The sequence below is a fragment of the Phycodurus eques genome, chromosome 10, assembly GCF_024500275.1.
Source record: "Phycodurus eques isolate BA_2022a chromosome 10, UOR_Pequ_1.1, whole genome shotgun sequence".
Classification (NCBI taxonomy): Eukaryota; Metazoa; Chordata; class Actinopteri; order Syngnathiformes; family Syngnathidae; genus Phycodurus; species Phycodurus eques.
This window is the reverse complement of record NC_084534.1, coordinates 10,201,066-10,223,492: the sequence shown is the minus strand read 5'-3', so window position 1 is coordinate 10,223,492 and position 22,427 is coordinate 10,201,066. Positions and strand designations below refer to the sequence as shown.

The 22,427-nt window shown below is 38.9% G+C and overlaps 1 protein-coding gene across 1 annotated transcript in view; it reads right to left on the bottom strand.

Annotated features, from left to right (window-relative positions):
* The window catches only part of ptpra (protein tyrosine phosphatase receptor type A), a 48,113-nt gene that overhangs the window by 16,825 nt on the left and 8,861 nt on the right, over nucleotides 1-22,427 (bottom strand). Inside the window, exons 2-7 of the mRNA XM_061687792.1 lie at nucleotides 15,867-15,913; nucleotides 11,946-12,027; nucleotides 8,064-8,408; nucleotides 2,300-2,399; nucleotides 2,082-2,155; nucleotides 1,495-1,631 (exon numbers count right to left, since the gene is read on the bottom strand). Of these exons, the coding sequence (XP_061543776.1) occupies nucleotides 1,495-1,631; nucleotides 2,082-2,155; nucleotides 2,300-2,399; nucleotides 8,064-8,408; nucleotides 11,946-12,021 (732 nt within the window). The 5' untranslated portion in view covers nucleotides 12,022-12,027; nucleotides 15,867-15,913. The remainder of the gene's footprint in view (nucleotides 1-1,494; nucleotides 1,632-2,081; nucleotides 2,156-2,299; nucleotides 2,400-8,063; nucleotides 8,409-11,945; nucleotides 12,028-15,866; nucleotides 15,914-22,427) is intronic.

Genomic DNA, 22,427 nt, shown 5'->3' with positions numbered 1-22,427 from the left:
TTTGTCAATGACTTTTTTAATCGCCGTGATCGTAATGGAAGGTGATCCGATTGACGAGACTAACGCACTTTGCATCTTCTAGCGGCGACTCTTTTGTCATACCCGCAAACGTCTCCGCATCTTTTTTTTTTTTTTTTTTACCTCTACAACTGGCCGCTAGCCACGCCGCTTCACAACTCCTAAATTCAGTGCTTGGCATTATATCTTAGACACTACTTTCTGCTCTCGCATCATTAATATGAGTGAGTGAGTGAGTGTGTGTGTGTGTGTGTGAGAGAGAGAGAGAGCGAGCCTATGAACTAAAACGAAAGGAGAAGTTCACAATCACATCATTTTTATTTTTAATCGTCCCAAACTAGTCTATGAAAGTTAATGTTTGACCACCGAGCTAAAATGTTAAATTAGCTTATCTGTCTTTGTGAGTTTTGTAGTGGCATATGAAGTTCGACGTTGTGTCTTTAATGCGCGAGTTACAAGCCATGCAGGTTGCCATCTTCTTTTTGCAGACTTCAACAACATAATCCTTGAATCCAAGTTTTATCTTTGAAGCTACTTCCATTGTTGTTGATGGAGGCGGCTACGTCACACTGGCAAGTGCGCAACAATGCAGACTGGGTTGCCAGATTGGCGCGAATGACCCCCCCAAAACATTTTCTAAAACAAAAAGGCAAACTATCTTAAACAAAATGAAGATTTCCAACTCTAAACTAGATGACTGGTCAAGTCATGTAGTTTGAGTCAAGTCTCTTGGCTACCAAGTGTAAAGCCAAGTCAAGTCTTAAGTGTTTGGCAAGCAAGTCGCAAGTCATAAAAAAAGTGGTAACTCGAGTCGACTCGAGTCAATTCCACCCCATCTCTGCAATGACCTGAAGCATACTGCCAAACTAGTTTGGAAGTGGCTTTCGGATACCAAAGTCAAAGTTTTGGAGTGGCCATCCCAAAGCCCTGATCTAAATCCGATTGAAAATTTATGGGCAGACTTGAATTGGCATGTGCGAGCAAGGCGGCCAATAAACTTGGCTCAGTTCTACCAGTTCTGTCAGGACGGATGGGACAAAAATCCTGCCAAATATTGTGAAAGGCTTGTGGAAGGATATCCAAAACATTTAACCAAAGTCATACAGTTTAAAGGCAATGATACCAGATACTAATAAAATGTATGTGCACTTCTGACTTTGAAGAAAGTAATGAAAAATCCTTCTCATTATTCTGGCATTAAGAAAATAGACATAATTTTGGTAATCCTAATTGACCTCAAACAGGAAAGGTTTAGTCTAATTTCATCTCGGAGGGTGAAAAAAAAAAGCATGTGTGTCTTTTTATGTAGTGTATGTAGATTTCTGGTCTCAACTGTACCTATACACCAAGTTTCATTGAGTGCATCACATCCGTAGGTTGAAATTATTGGATGCAGAACTCAAGTAATTTTGTTGGAGTTTGGGCAAAATGTAATTACAGGTGTTAACAGTTCTGGGGTGGTGGAAGTTGCCGTACATTAAACTCCTCCCTGAACAACTTGTTGTCATCAGCCATACGACGGTTCATTTCTTCCTCAAGCTTGTCGACAGGAAGGGGTGGGTACTTCCTGTTTGTGCTGGGTGAACGGGCCAATAGTGGCACACTCTGGAGTTCTGCACCGGCGGGGAGGAAGTAAAGGAGACAGAAGTGGGGAGAGAAGGGAAGGAAAGGGAGGATTGACACAGGTGGAGAGAGACACGGGAGATGGGGCGAGAACAGAACAGAGTTGTCTTTAGGTAAAGAAACGCAAACTTTATTTAGTTTGTACTATATTTTCTTAATATCACCACCAGAAGGCGCTGTGCCTCAACAATGGTTAAGTGTTGATTGAATCACAGAGAACAAAAGCCTTCTGCCAAGAGTCGATGAAATGTTATCAGTTCAGCGAGCCAGATCAATTGAACGTTATCAGAAGTAAAGCAGGCTAACAAATTCGATCAAGCCATCATACATACATAGTTGAAATGTTACCAAAACAAAACAATACTCTGCAAGTATGTAGTCACATCTGGTGGCATATGTCAGACATGAACATTATGCAGACAGACAAGCAATTGCTTTACCTGTATCTTCTGATCTTCCATTGGTCAATCTAAAAGAATTGGAGTGGCTTCCTGCCTGCTTGTATTTTTTAAACCTGCCAATCACCAAAAACAAAATAAGAGCTGCACTCACCATCTAACATCAACAAATTTGGTTGCACAGCAATAGATTGTTACAGTAGCATTTTAGATCATCGTCAGAAGTCTCAGACTAGTGAATCTTTTTTCATTTCACCAACCTGAGCATGTAGAGGATGATGATGATAAAGATAATGACCAATAAGGAAGACAGGGCCACCATCACCGCTATGATTGGCATGTCATCAGGAGGATTGTTATCTTGGTAAGGGACAAAAAGAGGAGAGGGTTTAAAACAGTCAGTCTAACAGTATGACAATATGGCGATAGTTACTAATCCTCAAGACTATCTTTGCAGATGTTGTAGTTTGTACCTGCTGCACTGTGATAAATGTTAAAGGTCACATATTTTGGCTATTTAGACCTCCATATAGTGGCTCTCTAACATGAACTTAGTATAAAAGTGTCAATTATATTTTAAAAACATCTTGGTTTTGTCATGAGTGTCCAGAAAAGGTTACTTCTGTTTGACCCAGTTTTGTATGCGCTTTGTCCATATTTGGCTAAGCTCGCCCCCTTTCCTCTAATTGGTTGCCTCCGTCCAGAAGACCCACTTGTGAGAGTACACGTGCTTTTTATGTTGACAGCGCTGACTCGGCAGAAGAGAGGTAGGCGGAGACGTTCGCGAGTGACAGATAAGCTCGAGAAATTTGAATGACCTGATTTCAGGCCTCTCGACAGAAAAACGTCTGGAACTCAGGAATGTGTGGACGATTTTAATTCATATTTCACATGTTTACTGAGGCACCATTGAGCCAATTTAGCATCCCAAATACTAGAAAAAGTTTTTTTGGTAAAATATGGGACCTTTAAATGAGAGCAAAACTAGATTTGATTGAATTCCAATCTGCGCAGTAGTGTACTTAGAAAGTGCATAATGTATTTTGATTTACCGAAATCAAGAAACGTGAAACCTCTGTTTGCTGAAAGGAAATAAAATCTACCCGACTAACAGACCCACATCTCATCAATATAAGTCACAGACAGCATAGTTAATTGTTGAAGTCAATGGGTGTCCGTCACATTACCCAGAATTCCACTATACGTGTTAATTAGCTTTAGATTTAAAGTACAGTAAAATAATTTTTAATCACTGGACAATGTCAAGACAACCAGATAAATATAATTAAATGTATAGAAGAGATCAAGGTGTTTTGGGCGTTTTATTTAAAAATGTACTGGGTACATTAAACTTAAAATTTTAGCTTAAAAATTATTTTTATTCACATTTTTATATCACATTTTTAATACACTTATTCCCCTACATCAAAATATGTCACTTACTGTATGTAGCTTTAGTGTCCAGATAAAAGAAAGGAGGGCCATACAGTGATTTTAAGATTGTTCCGTTCCATAATGGTTATCTGTGTTATTTAATTAGCTTTCTAAGGGAAAAAACACCAAACAAAAAACAAATGCAACAGTGATGTCTCTTGTAGCAGATAAACTGCACTTTTAACAAAGGGTCAACTCCATGCCCCTATGACTAGTCACAAGCAAAGTAATGGCAGACAGAGTGATGATTGTCTAAAGTACTAATGAAACATTTAGGACATTTGCTGTAAATTCTGCATGAATCATTCAGAGCATAAATGTTAAATGAGCTCTGCATGTCAGAGGTATAAGAATAATTTTCCTTTGTACAGATTTTTTTCTAGTGAAAGGGGATTGATGATGATGGTCACGTCAACTTAACATTAACAAAGCAGTGTATTTTGTAGACCAAGTTCATTTTATTTTAAACTTACGATTGGTGACCTATTTGTATACATTTCTATCACATGTACAAGTTACCTCAATCTCATATTCGGCACAACCTTTTTCACTGCAACAGTTAACACAAAGGACATGAGTTTTGCCTGACCAACAACAGGAGTTTGTGTAAAAGAAAACACTGGCTACTATTCCTGTACTGGCCACGCTGTAAGACACAACAAAAGAACAGAATTCTCTAGACAAATGTATGGTAGGGCTGACAATGCACGGACAAAATTGTCAACTCAATATTCAAGAAAGCTCTATGGATTCAACGTGTGACAGAGAATGGACCATTTCACCCAACTATGTAATTCCCAGCTATTTTCAGTGTTCATTCTCTGACAATGTGCACACTGAGGAAAAGAGGAGCACAACAGGCTGCGAGCATCATGCGGACCTGACAAAGCCTTTAGGCATTTAACGGTAATATGCTCTCCAAGTATTCCACAAAAGGCTCTCAGACAGCCATAGGGTGACAATGGAGAAGTTATGAAACACCTATCAACCCCAAGTGATCACATAGTTGCTGACATGCTATATAGTGCAAGCTCCAAATCAACATTGGTAAAAGTGGCAAATATTTCAGTTGATATAGTTGGGTCAGCATACAAACAACATAAAGCAACTCTCCTGTGAGAAAAGAACTATCTTTTCAACAACAGCTTTTTGGCAAGCCGTGCGTCCTTTAGATGGATTGTGCTCTGATACCTATGGATGATTGGTTAAAAGGAGGCCTGTCACGGCAGGATATTTCTAGAACTGCTACAAAGTCTAAAAGAGGAATATCTAAAATATTAAAGGTCGACGCTTGACCAGAAAGCTTGCTTTGCTTTTATCTTGCTTCCCTTTAACAGCCTTCACAAAGACATTAGAAAAACCATGTTGAAGTTATATGACCCACCTAACAGGAAGCACCACATTTAGAGAAGACTCAGCAGCTATTTTATTTTGTCAGAGTGACCACATGTATTATTCTGGGCAGTAGGTAAGAAACATGCTGCCTTTACTTAGCGACACGGCAACCATGTCTTAAGATAAAACAAAATCGTAGTCAGACAGCATGGCCCTTGGAAATATTAGACATGATGAGGAACTATTTGATAGAAATGCACATGCTGACACGCATGATGTCTGAATCACTTGGCAGTCAATATGAGTATGGCAACATATTCTATTCATCCACAAATACCACATTATAAGGTCATAGCATACAGCACGGTGAAGTGCGTTTCCACTGCAGAAAAATTAGTCACTTCCTCTTAGGTCACAGGAGAACAGAGTATTACCTTGCTTCTTCATAGGACTCTGGTCTATTGAGGGATACTCTCAGTGGAGGACATGGACTCTTAGTCTGTTGCTGCATATAGTGCCGTGAAAAAAAGTATTGGCCGGGCCACAGTCTCAATTTAAATGTTTTTCTTTTTTTTTTTTTTTTTTGTTTTTTAAATGCCGATTTTATTTATTAAGGAAAAATAACTATTCAGCTACCAGGACCTGTGTGAAAAAGTAATGGCCCCCTAAACCTAATCTGGTTGGGCCACCCTTAAACACAACAACTGAAATAAAGCGTTTTCTTATAACTGGCAATGATTCTTTCACACCATGGTGGAGATAATTTGGCAGGTTCTCCCTTGCAGAATTGTTTTAATTCAGCTTCAATGGAAGGTTTTCAAGCATGAACAACCTTTTTAAGGTCATGGCACAGCATTTCAATTGGATTCCAATCCGGACTTGGACTAGGCCACGCAAAAACCTTCATTTTGTATATATTTTTAAGCCATTCAGAAGTTGACTTGCTGGTGTGTTTTGGATTGTTTTCCTGCTGCAGAACCCAAGTGCGCTTTAGGATTTTATGTTGAAGAGCAGAATTTACGGTTCCATCAATCACAGCAAGTGGTTCAGGTCCTGAAGGAGCAAAGAAGCCCAAGATCATCACACTACTACCACCATATTTGACTGTTGGTATGATGTTATTTTTCTAAAATGCTGCATTACACATTTACATCAGATGTAAAGAGAGGCATGCCTTCCAAAAAGTTCAACTTTCGTATCGTCAGTCCATAGAACATTCTCCTAAAGTATTGGGAACGATTTCGATTATTAATTTATTTATTTTTTTGGGGCAAAAGTAAAATGAGCCTTTATGTTCTCTTCGGTCAGCAGTGGGTTTTGCCTTGGAACTCTGCCATGGATGCAATTTTTGCGCACTCTCTTCCTTATTGTTGAGTCATTCAGCAGTTCTTTAGATGTTCTTTTGTGACCTCCTGGATGAGTCGTTGCTGTGCTCTTGGGGTAATTTTTGTAGGCCGGTCACTCCCGGGAAGGTTCGCCACTCTTCCATGTTTTCTCAATTTGATGGTAATGGCACTCATCGTGGTTCGCTGGAATCCTAAAGCTTTAGAAACGGCTTTGTAACATTTTCTAGACTAATAGAGGTCTATTTTATTTCTCGTCTGCTTTTGAATTTCTTTGAATCGTGGCAATTTGTAGCAGCTTTTTGAGATCTTTTGTCATTTTGTCAGCCAGTTAAGTGATTTCTGGACTGAACAGGTCTAGAGGTAATCAGGCTTGGGTGTGGTCTGTAAAAATAAACCAAAAAATGTGAATAGTCAGTCGCCACAGTTAATTCATGATTTAACAAGTTGGGCCATTACTTTTTCACATGGGGCCAGGTAGCTTTGAATTATTATTATTATTCTTTTTTACTCATAAATGCATTCACAATTTAACAGCATTTTATGTTTACTTGGGTAATTATGGTGCACTATTTACATCTGTTTGAAGATCTTAAAGTGGGGAAACTATGCAAAAATATTGGAATTTGAGAAGATGATTATTTTTTCACAGCACTCTATGTTCATGTGTGATTTATGAAGGACAGAAGGTTCCATCCATCGACCCATCCATCCATAGAGTTGTCCTGTTCAGGCTCATGGGTGAGCTGGAGTTTATCTCAGCTCACTTAGGATGAAAGGTGGGATAAACCCTGGACTGGACGCCACTCGCCAGCCAACCGCAGGGTACATATTAGACAAACAACCACTCACATTCAAACCTATTGACAATTTAGAGTATTTAATTAACCTAACGTGCATGTTTTTGGAACTTGAGAAGAATCCAGAGTACCCACAGAAATCCCATGGGAGCATTTGGCGAACATACAGTATAAACTCCAAAGTCTACATAGAAATTCTGTTGGTGAGGGTAAGGGAGATTGACTGCATTGATCACAATTTTTGGCTTTCCTCTAATATCATTGCTTGACCACAAAGAACGCATTTTAAGGGCTATCCAAATCAGACAGCTAAGTAAAGGGTAAGACGAGAAGCTACATACTGTACTTTTCTTTCAGCGACTTTCAATGGTGGGGGGGGGGGGGGGGGGGGGGGGGGTGCTCTGTACTTCGCTTTTAGAAAATATTGTCAAAGACCTTATTGCAGAGGTGTGGGGGGCGCACCCCCGAGGGCTGGGCGCAGAGCAATTGCAAGGGGGGCGCATAATGGATGAATGAATGAAAACATTGCATTAATAGCATTGTTGAATATTAAAAAAAAAGAAACCTATTACACTGAACGTAATTACACAGTTAAGGTGCTTGAAAACAGTTACACTTATTACAACCTGCAGTTTATGGAAGTTCACTTTTATTTTTTCAAAAAACATTGAGGTTTGTAGTAATTACACTGTAATAAGTCAGAATGTGTGAAATAAACGGGAATGGACTGCGAAAACAAAATGTGTATGTGTCCTGGGTATTTTTTTGGGGGGGGGGGGGGTGAACCAAATTTCTGATGAACCAAAGGGGAGCCCAGGAGAGAAAGTTTGGGAACCACTGCCTGATTGATTTTTGTAATGATATCCGATACCAGCTGGTTCGGGCAGCCAAGGTCAAATATTAAAATGATTATATCCAAAGAACTTTGGAATTTAAAAGGCATCTAACCAAAGATTCCCAATAGTTATATCGGTACACAGGTTCTGTCAGAAATCGGTTGCAACTTTGAGGGCGTTTCCTACTTGTCATTATGTCAAGACCACCGTTATTTGTGACACTGTTCAAAAAAGGAATGATGTAAACAAGGAAACAAGTAATGCACTCGTACTCACCATGTGGGCTAGCATCTGAGGTGAAATCCATGTCAGGTGTAGTGGTCTCTGTCTCCATTGTAGAGTAATCATCGTCTTGAAAATATGTTTCAGTAGTAGGGGTGTCTGAAACGGATGCGGTCGTCCCATTCTCACTGCCGACTGAGGTGGTAGGAGAGGAAGTCTCTGGGCTGTGTGTTGGCAGAGGACCAACAGTCGGAGCTGGACTTGATATTGTTGTCGTCGGTGTGACTCCAAGGGGCAGTGTTGCAGATGGGACTGTGGGGGATAGTGTGGGTGCAACTGTGATGTTGATGACATGTACAGTGGGGGGTTGTGTCGATTTTGCAGAAATATTTGGAGCACCTAAAGAGTAATGGGACAGTCAGTCAAGCGCAATAAAGTGGCTGTCTCCAAATGTTTAATAATACCATGTTTCGGATACATTCTATCGACTCAAGATGTCTTCCCAGCTGACTTAAGATCTACTCTATTAAGTCAAGTCATTATCTACTGACCGGGGGATTTCAGTGTTCCCCTGTTATATTGTGCTTAATCGTTTGCACATGTAGATTTTTATGGTTTGATGGATTAGTTGAACATTTTGCTGTTTAAATATACAATTTTCAAATCAGGTTTTTGTGTCAGTTTTACAGGTAGTTATTTGTCACTCCCACTGGGTGTGACAACAACTTGAAGCAAACACACTGTGCTTCTTATTTGGACTGTGCAACTTATTTGGACTGTGCAAGTGAGAGAGTGCGAACAGATGCGAAGGAATAAGGTGTCTTCTAGTGTGAGTTTAAATGTGTTTGAAGCATTTTGGTGGAGTATAATGTTTTTTAAAAATATTGTCTCTATCACAGTTTTTTACCTACTACGTGTGGGTCTGGAACATATCCATCCATTTTCTGAACCGTCTATCCTCATAATAAATAGTTTCTTCTAGAACTTGCTGTTCTGCAACAAGGAGCTGAATGGCAAAATTTACAACAGGAGTTTTATCCACAAATTTGCCAAACTGCTTCGTTCAATTAGAATTTGAATTAAAACAGTTCTTCATCATGCTGTTTACATTTTGACACAATGAGACCACCACGGAGCACAATTATTTATGAAAAGCACCTCGTCATTGTGAGGGTTCAAACAGGATGTTTTCAGAGGTAAGTGGCCACTAAGCTTAGAGTATTACAGTGTGAAAGATAAAGAGAAGCATGTAAAAGACACTGGAAGTGTCAGAGAAAGGCATAGAAGTATTTTTTACTTTCATTGGGTAGGTTGCGAAAGAGAAAGTGAGATAGTCTCAGAAAAGGCATAGACGTGGATGTCCTTGGAAATATATTGGTCTATTCATGGATCAAATACCTGTTGTTAATTTTTCCGTTCAGCTCTTTATTAGAGAATATTAAGATATGCAAAAAGGACTGAAGCACTGAACGTTTGGACTTGTGCAATACATTTTTTTTTATGATCATCAAATTAAGTTAACCTGTCAATGTTATTGTGCATTTTAGGTACACCCTAAATGCAGAAAATCGCAAACTTTTTGTGAGTAGTACAACTGGGTTGCGCCAGACTTTTTTCAGACCGATTAGTCCCTACATTTGAGTTTTTGTCGATATCAAGTACTGACAATACTTGATAATTTCATTCTGTCTCGCAATTGCGATAAACGTGTTTTATTTTAATTAAATAATGATTGCCAGGAGGCTGGCTTTGCGAAGCGGAGGTCCATGGCAACCGATCCCCGTCCGTCGGTCTGCATTTGTTGGGACAGAGGCCGGCTTGCACAACAAGGCACCTCTATCTTGCCCAGTTGATTGTGAAGCGATGCTCTGGCAGGCGTAGTACACCATATCAAGTTGCAACGCTAACACACTCCTCTAAATGCTGTGATTACGTGGCCCAGTCAGCCAATAAGTGTATATCTTTAGACGTACACACATGGTCACATGGGTTACGTGTCCAATCGGGTGTGTTTATACTCAAAGGAGGAAGTGAAGCGCTCTTAGCAGCCTGGCTAATCTGCTTGGGTTTGTATAGACTGCACAAAACTACATTTCAAGCACAAGTGCTCATTATTTTATGCAGAGACAAGGTCACAACGATATAGAGGAACTTTCGCGATATCGTGAATATTGTGACATCACCACATACGAAATTTTTTTTCTATACGCTTGCCCATTTGGGAATGTTGTATGTCTTGCCAGCTTTCTGACCTGCCCCAGGTAATCGGTTAACTTTGAGCCTTGGTCTGTCAATCATTTGTACACGCCAACAGTGCACATAGACGCTCGTGGGGACATACTGCATGCAGCCTCTCGCAGAGTAGACTACTATAATTTCTTGGCCTGACTTTTTAAATCAGTGAGCAACAAAAGTTAAAAAGAAGGAATTGGACAGCTCACTATTTCAAATCAAGAGTAAAGATATACAGTCCCCTCCAAAAGTGTTGGAACGGCAAGGTCAAATTCTTTGGTTTTTTTTTTGTCTACTGAAGACATTTGGGTTTCAGATCAAAAGATTAATGTGAGACAAAAGTTGAGGATTCCATCTTTTTCCCCCCCACGGTATTTACATCTAGATGTGATAAACAATTCAGGAGAGAGCACCTTTTGTTTGACGCCACCCACTTTTCAAGTGAGGAAAAGTATTGGAACAGACATTATTAAATTAACTTAAAGTAAATAACATTTAATATTTGGTGGCATAACCCTTACTTGCAATAACTGCATCAAGCCTGCAACCCATAGACTTCACCAGACTGTTGCATTCTTCATTTGAAATGATTTTCCAGGCTATTACAGCAGCCTCTGTCAGTTCTTGTTTGTTTCTGGGAGTTTCTCCCTTCAGTCGCCTCTTCAGGAGGTAAAATGCATGCTCTATTGGGCTAAGGTCAGCTGATAGACTTGGCCTGTCTAAGACCTTCCACTTCCTTTGATCAAGTCCATTGTTGTGTTGGCAGTTTGTTTTGGGCCATCGTGTTCTTGCATGATGAAGCTTCTCTCGATTAGTTTGGATGCATTTTTCTGTAAATTGCCAGACGAAATGGTTTTGTAGACTTCAGAATTAATTCTGCTCATGAGCTACATCAGCAATAAAGACGAGTGAGCCCGTTCCAGAAGCAGCTATGCAAGCCCAATGACATTGTTTAACATATCCAGATGTAAATAACATGAAATAAATTCTGGAATTCTGAACTTTTGTCTCATAATTATCTTTTGATCTGAAACCCAAATGTCTTCAGCATACAACAAAAACAAAGGAATTGACCTTGGTGTTCCAATACCTTTGGAGGGGACTGTACATTTGCTACTGGTAGGATCAACCAGGTAGCCTCCGGCGACCAGGCATGTCCTGTGCCACCGTCAGCCTCACTCACGCTGCTCGGCCCTACGCCACGACTTTGTGACGTAAGCACGGACGGCTTGGCTGGAGCAGCACTTAGTGGAGTTAATCTATTTTGCAGAGCATAATTTTCAGTCAGCTAAAAGAGTAGTCATCCGTGTTTACCTTAAAAGTATCTCCACAAGTCTGACACAGATCCTATCTGAACGGTATAAGTCTGCCTGATGAAGTGGTATTGGTGTCGGAGCATTCCTAGTAGTGTAAATATAGAATCCAAATTATATTTGGTATTAAAAGAACAAATGAAAGACAAATCCATTTATTTTTAATGCTTTTTTTTTTGTAAGTGTTGCATTTTCCTTGTCCATTTAACAAGTAGTCAGTAATTTTTTAATTTCAAGCTTTGGAAATTCATCATTAGATATTCAAGAATTGTAAGCATCTGTGGGAATAATCTGATTAAAATTTTTAAAAGTTGACATTACATAAACGTTTCCAAACCCTGTTACACTCCTGTGGGATAACTGAAATTCACTGTATCTGTATTGCTCTTACTTGTGACCGGGACATGATCCTGGGTTGAGACCCTGAGGGCTAGACCTAGCAGCAGGAGCAAGGGACACACACCCATTCTGCCCTATATCAAGAAGATAAAAGGAGGAAGGATATGAATAAATTAGATGCGGAACTTCTGGCCAAAAAATATTGAAAACATTTCTAAAAATTAATATCAGTTTAACACATTCACTGCCATTGACGACTTTAGAAGTCAAATATCCATGTTAACTGGGAAGGCTGGCAGTGAATGAGTTAATTTCTAGCTAGTTGTAATTTCACCAAATAAAATTATTATGAAGCATTTTTGTACTTAACTGTACATACTATAAATTAGGGCTGTGCATGAATCAGTGGTTAGGATTACGCTGACTCGAATTGGGATTCCAGTAGGCGTGGAATCATTGCATCAGAATTTTCAGACTTGGATCAGAACAAATCTTAGAAAAGTATACTATATTCTGACAAGAGCTGCAACTGCTGCCACGTCACATTTTACGTTACTTTTTACATTTACTTTTAAAATAAATAAATAAATCACGATTTAGAGCCTGTGTTTATGGCTGATGCCATTTTGACTTACTGCGCATAGTTTCTGTGCATGAGCTCGTTCTTGCAGTTGATCATGGATCACGGACGCCAATAATTATAGAACTCCATTGACATCTCAGTGAGAGGCGTCTAATAGTGGAGCCCGAGGAGCCACACAGATATTCAGGCCTGTGCCACAACTGAAGCCGGAAAGGAGGCGACCGCGGCAGAATGAATTAGAGAAAGTTGTACAGGATCCAACACAGCGTAGCAGATGACGAGAGCTAGCCGGCTAGCCAGCGAGGCAGCTAGCTAGAAAGGAGGCAGCTGGACTCAGGCACCGAGGACTTATGGCACCAACAGGCACAAAAGCAACCCGGGATCTACCTTTGGCCACGGTACAGCGAGGGATCCTGTTTAGAGTAAGCAATTTTAACTAAAAATAACAACTTTACCGGAGGGAGAAGTGGTAGCCAATATGCGCCAGCGTACTCGCTTTACGGTTCAATAGATAGTTTTCAAATAATCAATAGGGTGGTCCTTATATAGGGTAAAAAAAAATAATAATAAAAAGTTGGGAAATGTTTAACTCTCAATGCCTAAATGTGTTAAGAAGATATCAGTAAAAGCGCTGCAAATTTTTAAATTGTTCCTGCAATATTGAGAGGTTGCTCAAGGCTTTTGAAATTAGAATTTTCAGAACCCCTCCCTTTTACAGAAATTGCACCATTGAAGAACACACAGTCCATCCATCCATCCACTTACTGTGCCGCTTCTCCTCACTAAAGTCGCAGGCGTGTGCTGGAGTCTAATCCAGCTATCATCGGGCAGGAGGCGGGGTACACCCTAAACTGGTTGCCAGTTGCCAATCATGGGGCACATAGAAAGAAACAACCATTCGCACTCACATTCACACCTACGGGCAATTTAGAGTCTTCGCACAACAAAATAACAAATGCACTGTGGTTGTGTGGCAACCAACATAACAGAAGTACTTTTTATGCTTGTATGACAGAATGTTGTAATAGTATCATCATATTGAAAAGTTTGTGATCTGTACTATTGTCACTTGTGTACTACAAATATGCTGAAGAAGTTTAGGGTATTTTGGTCACAAAATGTGTCAGAGATGCTTGTTGTATAGATATGATGCCAGGGGTTTTGGCTCTTTGTTGAACTGGCGAGTTCTTCTGCTCCAACAATGGCTTGATTCATTTGGTGATGCAGGTAAACCCCCACAGTGGTCCCCAATAATCAATACTTATTGACTGCATGGTCAAACAAGTCCCCTGCTGCCATGAGCACACATTGTTTAACGATTATACGTTAGCACCATGTATCACATGATACGGAAAAAATCCTGAATAATATGCAGAGTATACATGTGCAAAACGTCAAAGGTCTTGAGCAAACTCTCAATATTGATTAATATTTATACAATTTTGCCACAATTATTATTTTTTTATGTAGTCAAACTTATTGGTTGGTTGAGAGCATAAAAGTAGAAAAATAAGGACCACCGTAATAATCAAATTGTATTTTTCATTTGTTCAACAATCACATCTTTATTTCGGAATAGTACAAGGAGTAATGATTCGATTCAGATTTGGAATTCATTTGTTAGTGTCAAATAGTGAATCGTGATTCAGAGGGCGAGTCAGACCCCTACTAGAAATATTTTGCTCACACGGTGTATACAGTCCCCTCCAAAGGTACAGCAAGGTCAATTCCTTTGTTTTTGTTGCATATTGAAGACATTTGGCTTTCAGATTAAAAGATGAATTTGAGACAAAAGTTCTGAATTCCATCTTTTATTTCAAGGTATTTACATCTAGATCTGTTAAACAACTGAGGAAAGCACACCTTTTGTTTGAACTCAGCCGCTTTTCAAGTGAGCAAACGTATTGGAACATGTTGCTGATGGATGTTTCTAGTTGCTCAGGTAGATTGATTTTAGATTGATTTCTTAAACAGATAGTGCTTGTTTTTGGTTTTCACATGTGAAAACTGCATTTGCTGTTCAGCAAACATGAAGACCAGAGAGCTGTCTATGGGAGAAAACCAAACCATATTGAAGCTGAGAGGAAGGAAAATCCATCAGAGCTATTGCACAAACATTGGGCATAGCCAATAGAACAATTTGGAATGTCCTGGGGAAAAAAAAAAGAAATGAAAAGAAACTACGGGTGTACTGAGCAACAGACATCGAACAGGTTGGCCAAAGGTATCAACGGTAGTTGATGACAGAAACATTGTGAGAGCTGTGAGGAGAAACCCAAAGACAACAGTCACTGCCAACCTCCACAGGATAGGGGTGAAGGTATCACAATACACTGTTCAAAGAAGACTGAGAGAAAAAATATACAGGCCATACCACAAGATGCAAACTACTACAGCAAAAAGATAATTGGAAGGCCCGATTGGATTTTGCAAAAACATACAGAGTAACAAAAGTTTTGGAATTAAGTTTTATGGACTGATGAGACCAAGGTTAACCTCTACCAAAGTGATGGAAAGGCCCAAGTATGGAGAAAGAAAGGATTCGCTCATGACAAAACACACAAGCTCATCTGTGAAGTATGGTGGAGGTAATGTCATGGCTTGGGCTTGCATGGCTGCTTCTGGAACGTGCTCACTAGCCTTTATTGATGATGTAACTCACGATGGCAGCAGCAGAATGAATTCTGAAGTGTACAAAACCATTTTGTCTGTCAATTTACAGAAAATTGCATCCAAACTAATCGAGAGAAGCTTCATCATGCAACAAGACAATGACCCAAAACACACTGCCAACACAAGACTTCTTCAGGGGGAAAAAGTGGAACGTCTTAGACTGGCCAAGTCAATCACAGTACCATAACCCAAAAAAACATGCATTTTACCACCTGAAAAGGAGACTGAAGGGAGAAACCCCCAGAAACAAACAAGAACTGAAAGAGGTTGGAGGAAAGGCCTTGAAAAGCATTTCAAATGAAGAATGTAACAGTCTGGTGAAGTCAATGGGTCGCAGGCTTGATGCAGTTATTACAAGTAAGGGTTATGGCACCAAATATTAAATATTATTCACTTTAAGTTAATATAATAATGCCTGTTCCAGTACTTTTGCTCACTTGAAAAGTGGGTGGCTTCGGACAAAAGGTGCTCTGTCCTAAATTGTTTAACACATCTTGTTATAATTACCATGAAATAAATGCTGGAATTGTGAACTTTTGTCACATATTCATCTTTTGATCTGAAACCCAAATGTCTTCAGTATACAACAAAAACAAAGAAATTGACCTTGCCGTGCCAATACTTTTGTAGGGGACTGTCATTCCCAATATATCAAGCTTACATTTTGTCATGTTTTTGTTGTTAAAACTAAATAAAAGTACATTAGACCGTGTTTACCTGAAAAAGCAAATTTGAGATCAGTCACTCATTCGCACAGTAGTTTTCTAGAACACAAGAGAGGACAGTGTTATGCAGAGAATAAACTGCATTTAACTTTTACGCAAACATCGAACAACAAATGTTTCGCAGCATTGTAAAACTCCAAAAATATAACAGTATTAGTAATTAATCTTCTAGTGATGAATATTTGAATGAGGCTCCATCACAGTCTTATCACACAAGTCAGTTCACATCACTCACATCAATAATAAGGGGATCGCACACTAAGTCTCTTATTTCGTGGATTCATTGGCTTCTGGAGACTCAACAGTAACCATTCAGTTGAAACTACACAATCATTGTCAGCAGAGACTGACATGCTGCTGTTCTGCTCTTAAGCATGATGTGGCGTGACTGACTGTTATGCAAATATTTGTACTTGTGACAAACCCAACAAACAAATTTCAGCCATTTATCCATCAAAGAACAAGGAAAACAGCATTATTGTCAAGTTAATATTTCCTTATAGGAATTGTGGCTGGACCAGTATTTATTTACATTCTTCTCATATTCAGATTGGTGAGCTGGATGTTTGTATTCCAGGTGATAAATTAAACAAGACATGGAGAAACACTTTGCAGAGTAAGAGCAAGTACCTCTCTTGAAATTTCAGCCTGAAAAACTTGGCAAATGGCAATTTGTCTTTTTCAGATATACTGAAATACTACACTGCAGACAAATGCGCCCTTATCCAGACAAGCGTGCGCCGGCTGCAGTTTTTGCTTGCATCATCACAAAATCCTGATTTGAGCATGTTGTTTTTGATTGAAGTCTTTCAGCCGAAAACCAAAAATGCACTTTTGGGTCATTTTCGGACAAAGATTTTCAGTGACTAAATTTTCGATGCATCCCTTTCTTTCTCCGACCTTAGACTGTAATATAAAATTTGTTTGAAGGAAGACTGAAACAACAGACAATAACATCATTGAGACAGTTTAATAACATATCAACTGCCTACAAACTCATTGATATTGAGTGCTTTTTTTTAAGTGAATGAGCCTCTGTTAGCAACTCACAAATAAATTAGGTTGATTTTTCATATGCAACCTATTTTCTGTAAGTCCGGCAAGGAGCATCTCATTCTAAGTGGTTGTAAGGGTGGACAGCCTATCACAATGAAGGCAAACGTACTTCAATCTACACTTTAAAGTCTTGGTCGTGCGCTAGTGGTGACTCGACTAATCAGCACGTTAACATAGGGACACTGTACAAAATGTAATGGCAAGTCTGCCATTTGCACAGGTGTTGTAAACAACTAAAAAGTAGGCTATTGAAAAGTCTTCAGTGGAGTGTTATTGTTTCTACCATCTTACTCTATTCCTACAGTAAAAGGCATGTAACGCAGTAAAAACACTATAGTTACAATAATCTTAGAATAATGCATTCAGAGAAGCCCTTCTTGAGAACGTCCTTCACTCTATCATTGCAAATCTTTGCATGTAACTGGAAATCTGTTTCCTGTGCAACAGTTGACACTGTTGAACAGAACTTGATACCTAATATCCATGTGAGGCGAGTCCACCAACGACCAACTAATGAAGACAGCTGCTTCTCTGCCTGTGGCCAAGTACAGACCTCAGAGGAGTGAAATCACACAACAGTGAAAGGGTCGAATTGTTCACATCCCATTTCATTCACAGAGTAAAAAGACCACATAGATGCTATATAAAAGAAGTCCAATTAAACCACCATAACAACCAAAGGCTAAGATGCAAGACATAATAATAGTCATAATATGGTTCTCCAACTCTTCTAAGTCTTGAAATTTCCAACATTAACCGTTCGTTGTTTTAATTAAAGAGAAGCTACAATTTAAAAAATAACAATATAAATAGTATTTTTTGACAAAAATAAAATTATTTCCAGACTTTTTTTTAACAATGTCAATCAGAAAGACTATTAGATTTGTGATTGGATGATCGAGGATGTTGAGGATGTTGTCGTTTTCACCTTACATCCAAGCGTTATGCACGAAGTAAAAAATCGTCATGCTGCATGAGTACAAGCACAATATAGATCCCCCCTTTCGTCCATACCAAGACCATTCGCAAACTGAAAATAATACGCAAGTAGAGTAAGTTTTCTCCAAAAAGTTTATACGCAACCCGAATTGTTGTTCTTTTATTCTTTATAGAGTAAATTCTGTACATCTTAAATAAAAACCATAGTCTCCCAATTATACACTACACACAAGTCTGTCCTATCAAATTTGAGGGAACAGTTCTGGGGCGAGGAGTCTTTTCTTTTCCAGCATGACTATGCCCGGAAACACAAAGCAAGACCTGAAAACGCATGGCTGGTTGCGTTTGGTGTTTATGAACCTGAGAGCCCGGATCTCAACCCCATCAAGCATCTATGTGATGAACTACAAAAGAGATTGTGAGCCAGGCCCTCTCTCATCGGTGACATCACAGTTTTCCAGGATAAATGGACAAAAATTCCCCCTCACCAAAAATTTTGCCAGCAGTTCTATTGCCAAAGTCCTGCAGTATATTATTACAGGCTGAACTGGAATTTGGTTTTAGTGATCTTTTGTACTAATCTATGAAGGACATTATAAGGGTTTGCTTGATAGCACAGACCAGAATGAATAGCTCAAGCTCTTGACATTCTAATAAGTGTCAAAATTAAACGATTATCGACAAAACATTGATTATCAAATAACTATTTTGATCACTTAATTAATTGAGCTATTGTTTAACGTAAAATTGCCCGACTCCTCCGATTTCAGCCTCAACAGTAAATATTCTCTGATTTCTGTAGTCCTTCATGAAAGCAGACATTATATTTTGTGTTTAATCAATACATAAGAAATTTGCAAACATCTGCTTTTACTTTGTAAAACAGGGATCCAACATTTTTCCCTATTTGTTGACGTCATGGACAAAACCAGTAACCCAATCATAATCACTTTATTGAAAATATAATAGCCAGTTTAATCTATTATGGATAAAAATATTTTCAGTCATAGTATGAATAACTAACTGTAGTTGTGTAACTGTAGTCGAACCTGAAGCTGCCTTAACTAATAGCTCTCCGCATTGATCAGTACCCAAGAAGTACCTCTCAGTTTCAAAAAGGTTGGTGAGTACAGCATCTCGCAAGTGATATTGCTTAGTTGTTGTTTTTTGTTTTGTTTAATCATTAAACAATACCAACTAAACTATCTGTTAATCAACAGTAATCTGAAAAAAAAAATTTAGCAATAAAACAATGCAAAATAATTTTTTACCCGATTATTTGATTAATCGATGCAATAATCCTAAATATTCTATAGTGACAGCACTAGTTTTCAGTTATGAACTGTGTGACAATTAGTGATATCGCTCGATATCGCTTGGTTCGGTTTTATCGCAGTAATAATCTCACGGGACGATAATTATTGCAATACTGTGGGAAAGCTCCCGGTATTCCAGGAAGGTTCATGTTACAGGTGGGGCAAAGATGCGAAAGCAGGAAAACCAAAAAAAAAAAAAAATATTTTTCTTGCTGGCCGAGTCCTCTACAGGCTTCAGTAGTTTCTATGTTTTCCCACAGGTTTTTGTGAAAAAGAGATCTTCAAATTATGTATTACCGTGCACTTCTATGCCAGTCCATCCAATGTTTACATTCGTATACTGTACCATCAAAACGCTATTATTGCTGCAGCAATAATTATGCTATGCTCACAATCACAAAACTGTGTATTGAGAAAGTGTCTGTTCACTAATTGTACAGTAGTTACTGTCATTGTTTTCATTTATAACATTAGAAATTGTATACTGCCTACTAACTGATTTATTTTCTTGAGTCCACAAATTCAAGTCAAAAACGCAGGAAAACACTCTTAACGACATGGGAACCCTTAGTTTCTTTTCCTCTGCTTAGTGATATTGTAGGATGATTTATTTTTCCTCAGTAGCCTCTGTAATGTTTTAATTTGAAATGTGGACATTTCATTTGAAGAGAGGGAAGTACAGGTGCTAGTCATAGAATATCATGAAAAAGTTTATTTCAGTAATTCCATTCAAAAAGTGAAACTTGTACATTATAGTCACAGACTGATATATTTCAAATGTTTATTTTAATTTTGATGATTAGAACTGACAGCAAATGAAAATCCCAAATTCAGTATCTCAGAAAATTAGACTATTACTTAAGACAGATACAATAAAAATATTTCTAGAAATTTTGGCCAACTGAAAAGTATGAATATGAAAAGTATGAGCATGTACAGCACTCAATACTTTTGCCTGAATTACTGCAGCAAAGCGGTGTGACATAGAGTCGATCAATCTGTGGCACTGATCAGGTGTTATGAGAGCCCAGGTTGGTCTGATAGAAGCCTTCTGCATACTTGGGTCTGGCGTATCGCATCTTCCTCTTCATAATACCCCATGGATTTTCTATGGGGTTGAGGTCAGGCGAGTTTGCTGGCCAATCAAGAACAGGGATGCCATGGTCCTTAAACCAGGTACTGGTAGCTTTGGCACTGTGTGCAGGTGCCAAGTCCTGTTGGAAAATGAAATCTGGATCTCCATAAAGTTGGTCAGCGGCAGGAAGCATGAAGTGCTCGAAAACTTCCTGGTAGACGGCTGCGTTGACCTTGGAGCTAAGGAAACACAGTGGACCAACACAAGCACATGTCATGGCACCCCAAACCATCACTGACTGTGGAAACTTTACACTCGACCTCAAACAACGTGGATTCTGTGCCTCTTCTCTCTTCCTCCAGACTCTGGGACCTTGATTTCCAAAGGGCATGCAAATTTTACTTTTCATCAGAGAACATAACCCTGGACCACTGCACTGCAGTGCAGTCCTTTTTGTCTTTAGCCCAGGCGAGGCGCTTCTGACGCTGTCTCTTGTTCAAGAGTGGCTTGAGACAAGGAATGCGACAGCTGAAACCCATGTCTAGCATACGTCTGTGTGTGGTGGTTCTTGAAGCACTGACTCCAGCTGCAGTCCACTCCTTGTGAATCTCCCCAACATTTTTGAATGGGTTTTGTTTCACAATCCTCTCCAGGGTGCGGTTATCCCTATTGCTTGTATACTTTTTTCTACCATATCTTTTCCTTCCCTTCCCCTCTCTATTAATGTGCTTGGACACAGAGCTCTGTGACCAGCGAGCCTCTTTAGCAATGAACTTTTGTGTCTTGCCCTCCTTGTGCAAGGTGTCAATGGTCATCTTTTGGATAACTGTCAGGGAAGCAGTTTTCCCCATGATTGTGTAGACTACAGAACTAAACTGAGAGACCAATTAAAGACCTTTGCAGGTGTTTTGAGTAAAGTAGCTGATTAGAGTGTGGCACCAGGTGTTTTTCAATATTGCACCTCTCCACAATATTACAATTTTCTGAGATACCCAATTTGGGGATTTCATGGTCAGATATAATAATCAACATTAAAAGAAACAAACACTTGAAATATGTCAGTCTTTGTGAAATGAATGCATACTTTATACAAGTTTCACTTTTTGAATGGAATTACTGAAATAAATCAACTTTTTCATGATATTCTAATTATTTGACCAGCACCTGTATGTCAGATGATTTATTTTTGCATTGATGTCTGTATTTGTATGGAGTGGACCTATTTTATTATTTCATTTCTTGGACTAATGGAATGTACAGTGACACCAGAAAGTATTCACACCCCTTCACTTTATACACATTTTGCTGTTACAGACTTATTCCAAAGATAATTTGAGTATAGTTTTATTTATTTATTTTTTAAATCTACATAAAATATCCCATAATGACAAAGTAAAAATAGTTTCAGGCAGTTGTGCAAATGTATTGAAAATGTAAACAATTGACCATAATAGTTACCATAATCTCTTGTGTATAATGCACATTTTTTTCCCAAAGAAATTCAAAAGTCAATAGTGCGCATTATACATACAGTGGGGCAAAAAAGTATTTAGTCAGCCACCAATTGTGCTAGTTCTCCCACTTACAAAGATGAGAGGCCTGTAATTTTCATCATAGGTATCCTCACTTATGAGAGACAAAATTAGGAAATTAAAAAAATAATAATAATTTTTAATTAAAAATGAAGAATTCAGAAAATCACGTCTGATTTTGAAAGAAATTATTAGCAAATTATGGTGCAAAATAAGAATTTGGTCAATAACAAAAGTTAATCTCAATACTTTGTGATATACCCTTTGTTGGCAATGACAGAGGTCATTTTCTGGAAGTCTTCACAAGGTTTTCACACACTGTTGCTGGTATTTTGGCCCATTCCTCCACGCAGATCTCCTCTAGAGAAGGGTTGGGCATCGAGAATCGCGAACCGATTGGAACCGGGACTAACGTTCCGGTTGTCCTGGAACCGTTCAAATGGAAACATTTTGGTTCCCAGTTTTGATGCCGAGTCCTCCAGCCGGGAAGAAGAAGTGGCGAAAAACAACGAAGAAGAGGTATAAACCAACAAAGAAGAACACGCACGATTACGTGCTTGTGCCCAACGGCGGCGGCGAACAAAATTGTGACCAGTCACCTCAGTGCAACACTTGGAATAAGATAATATTGTGCA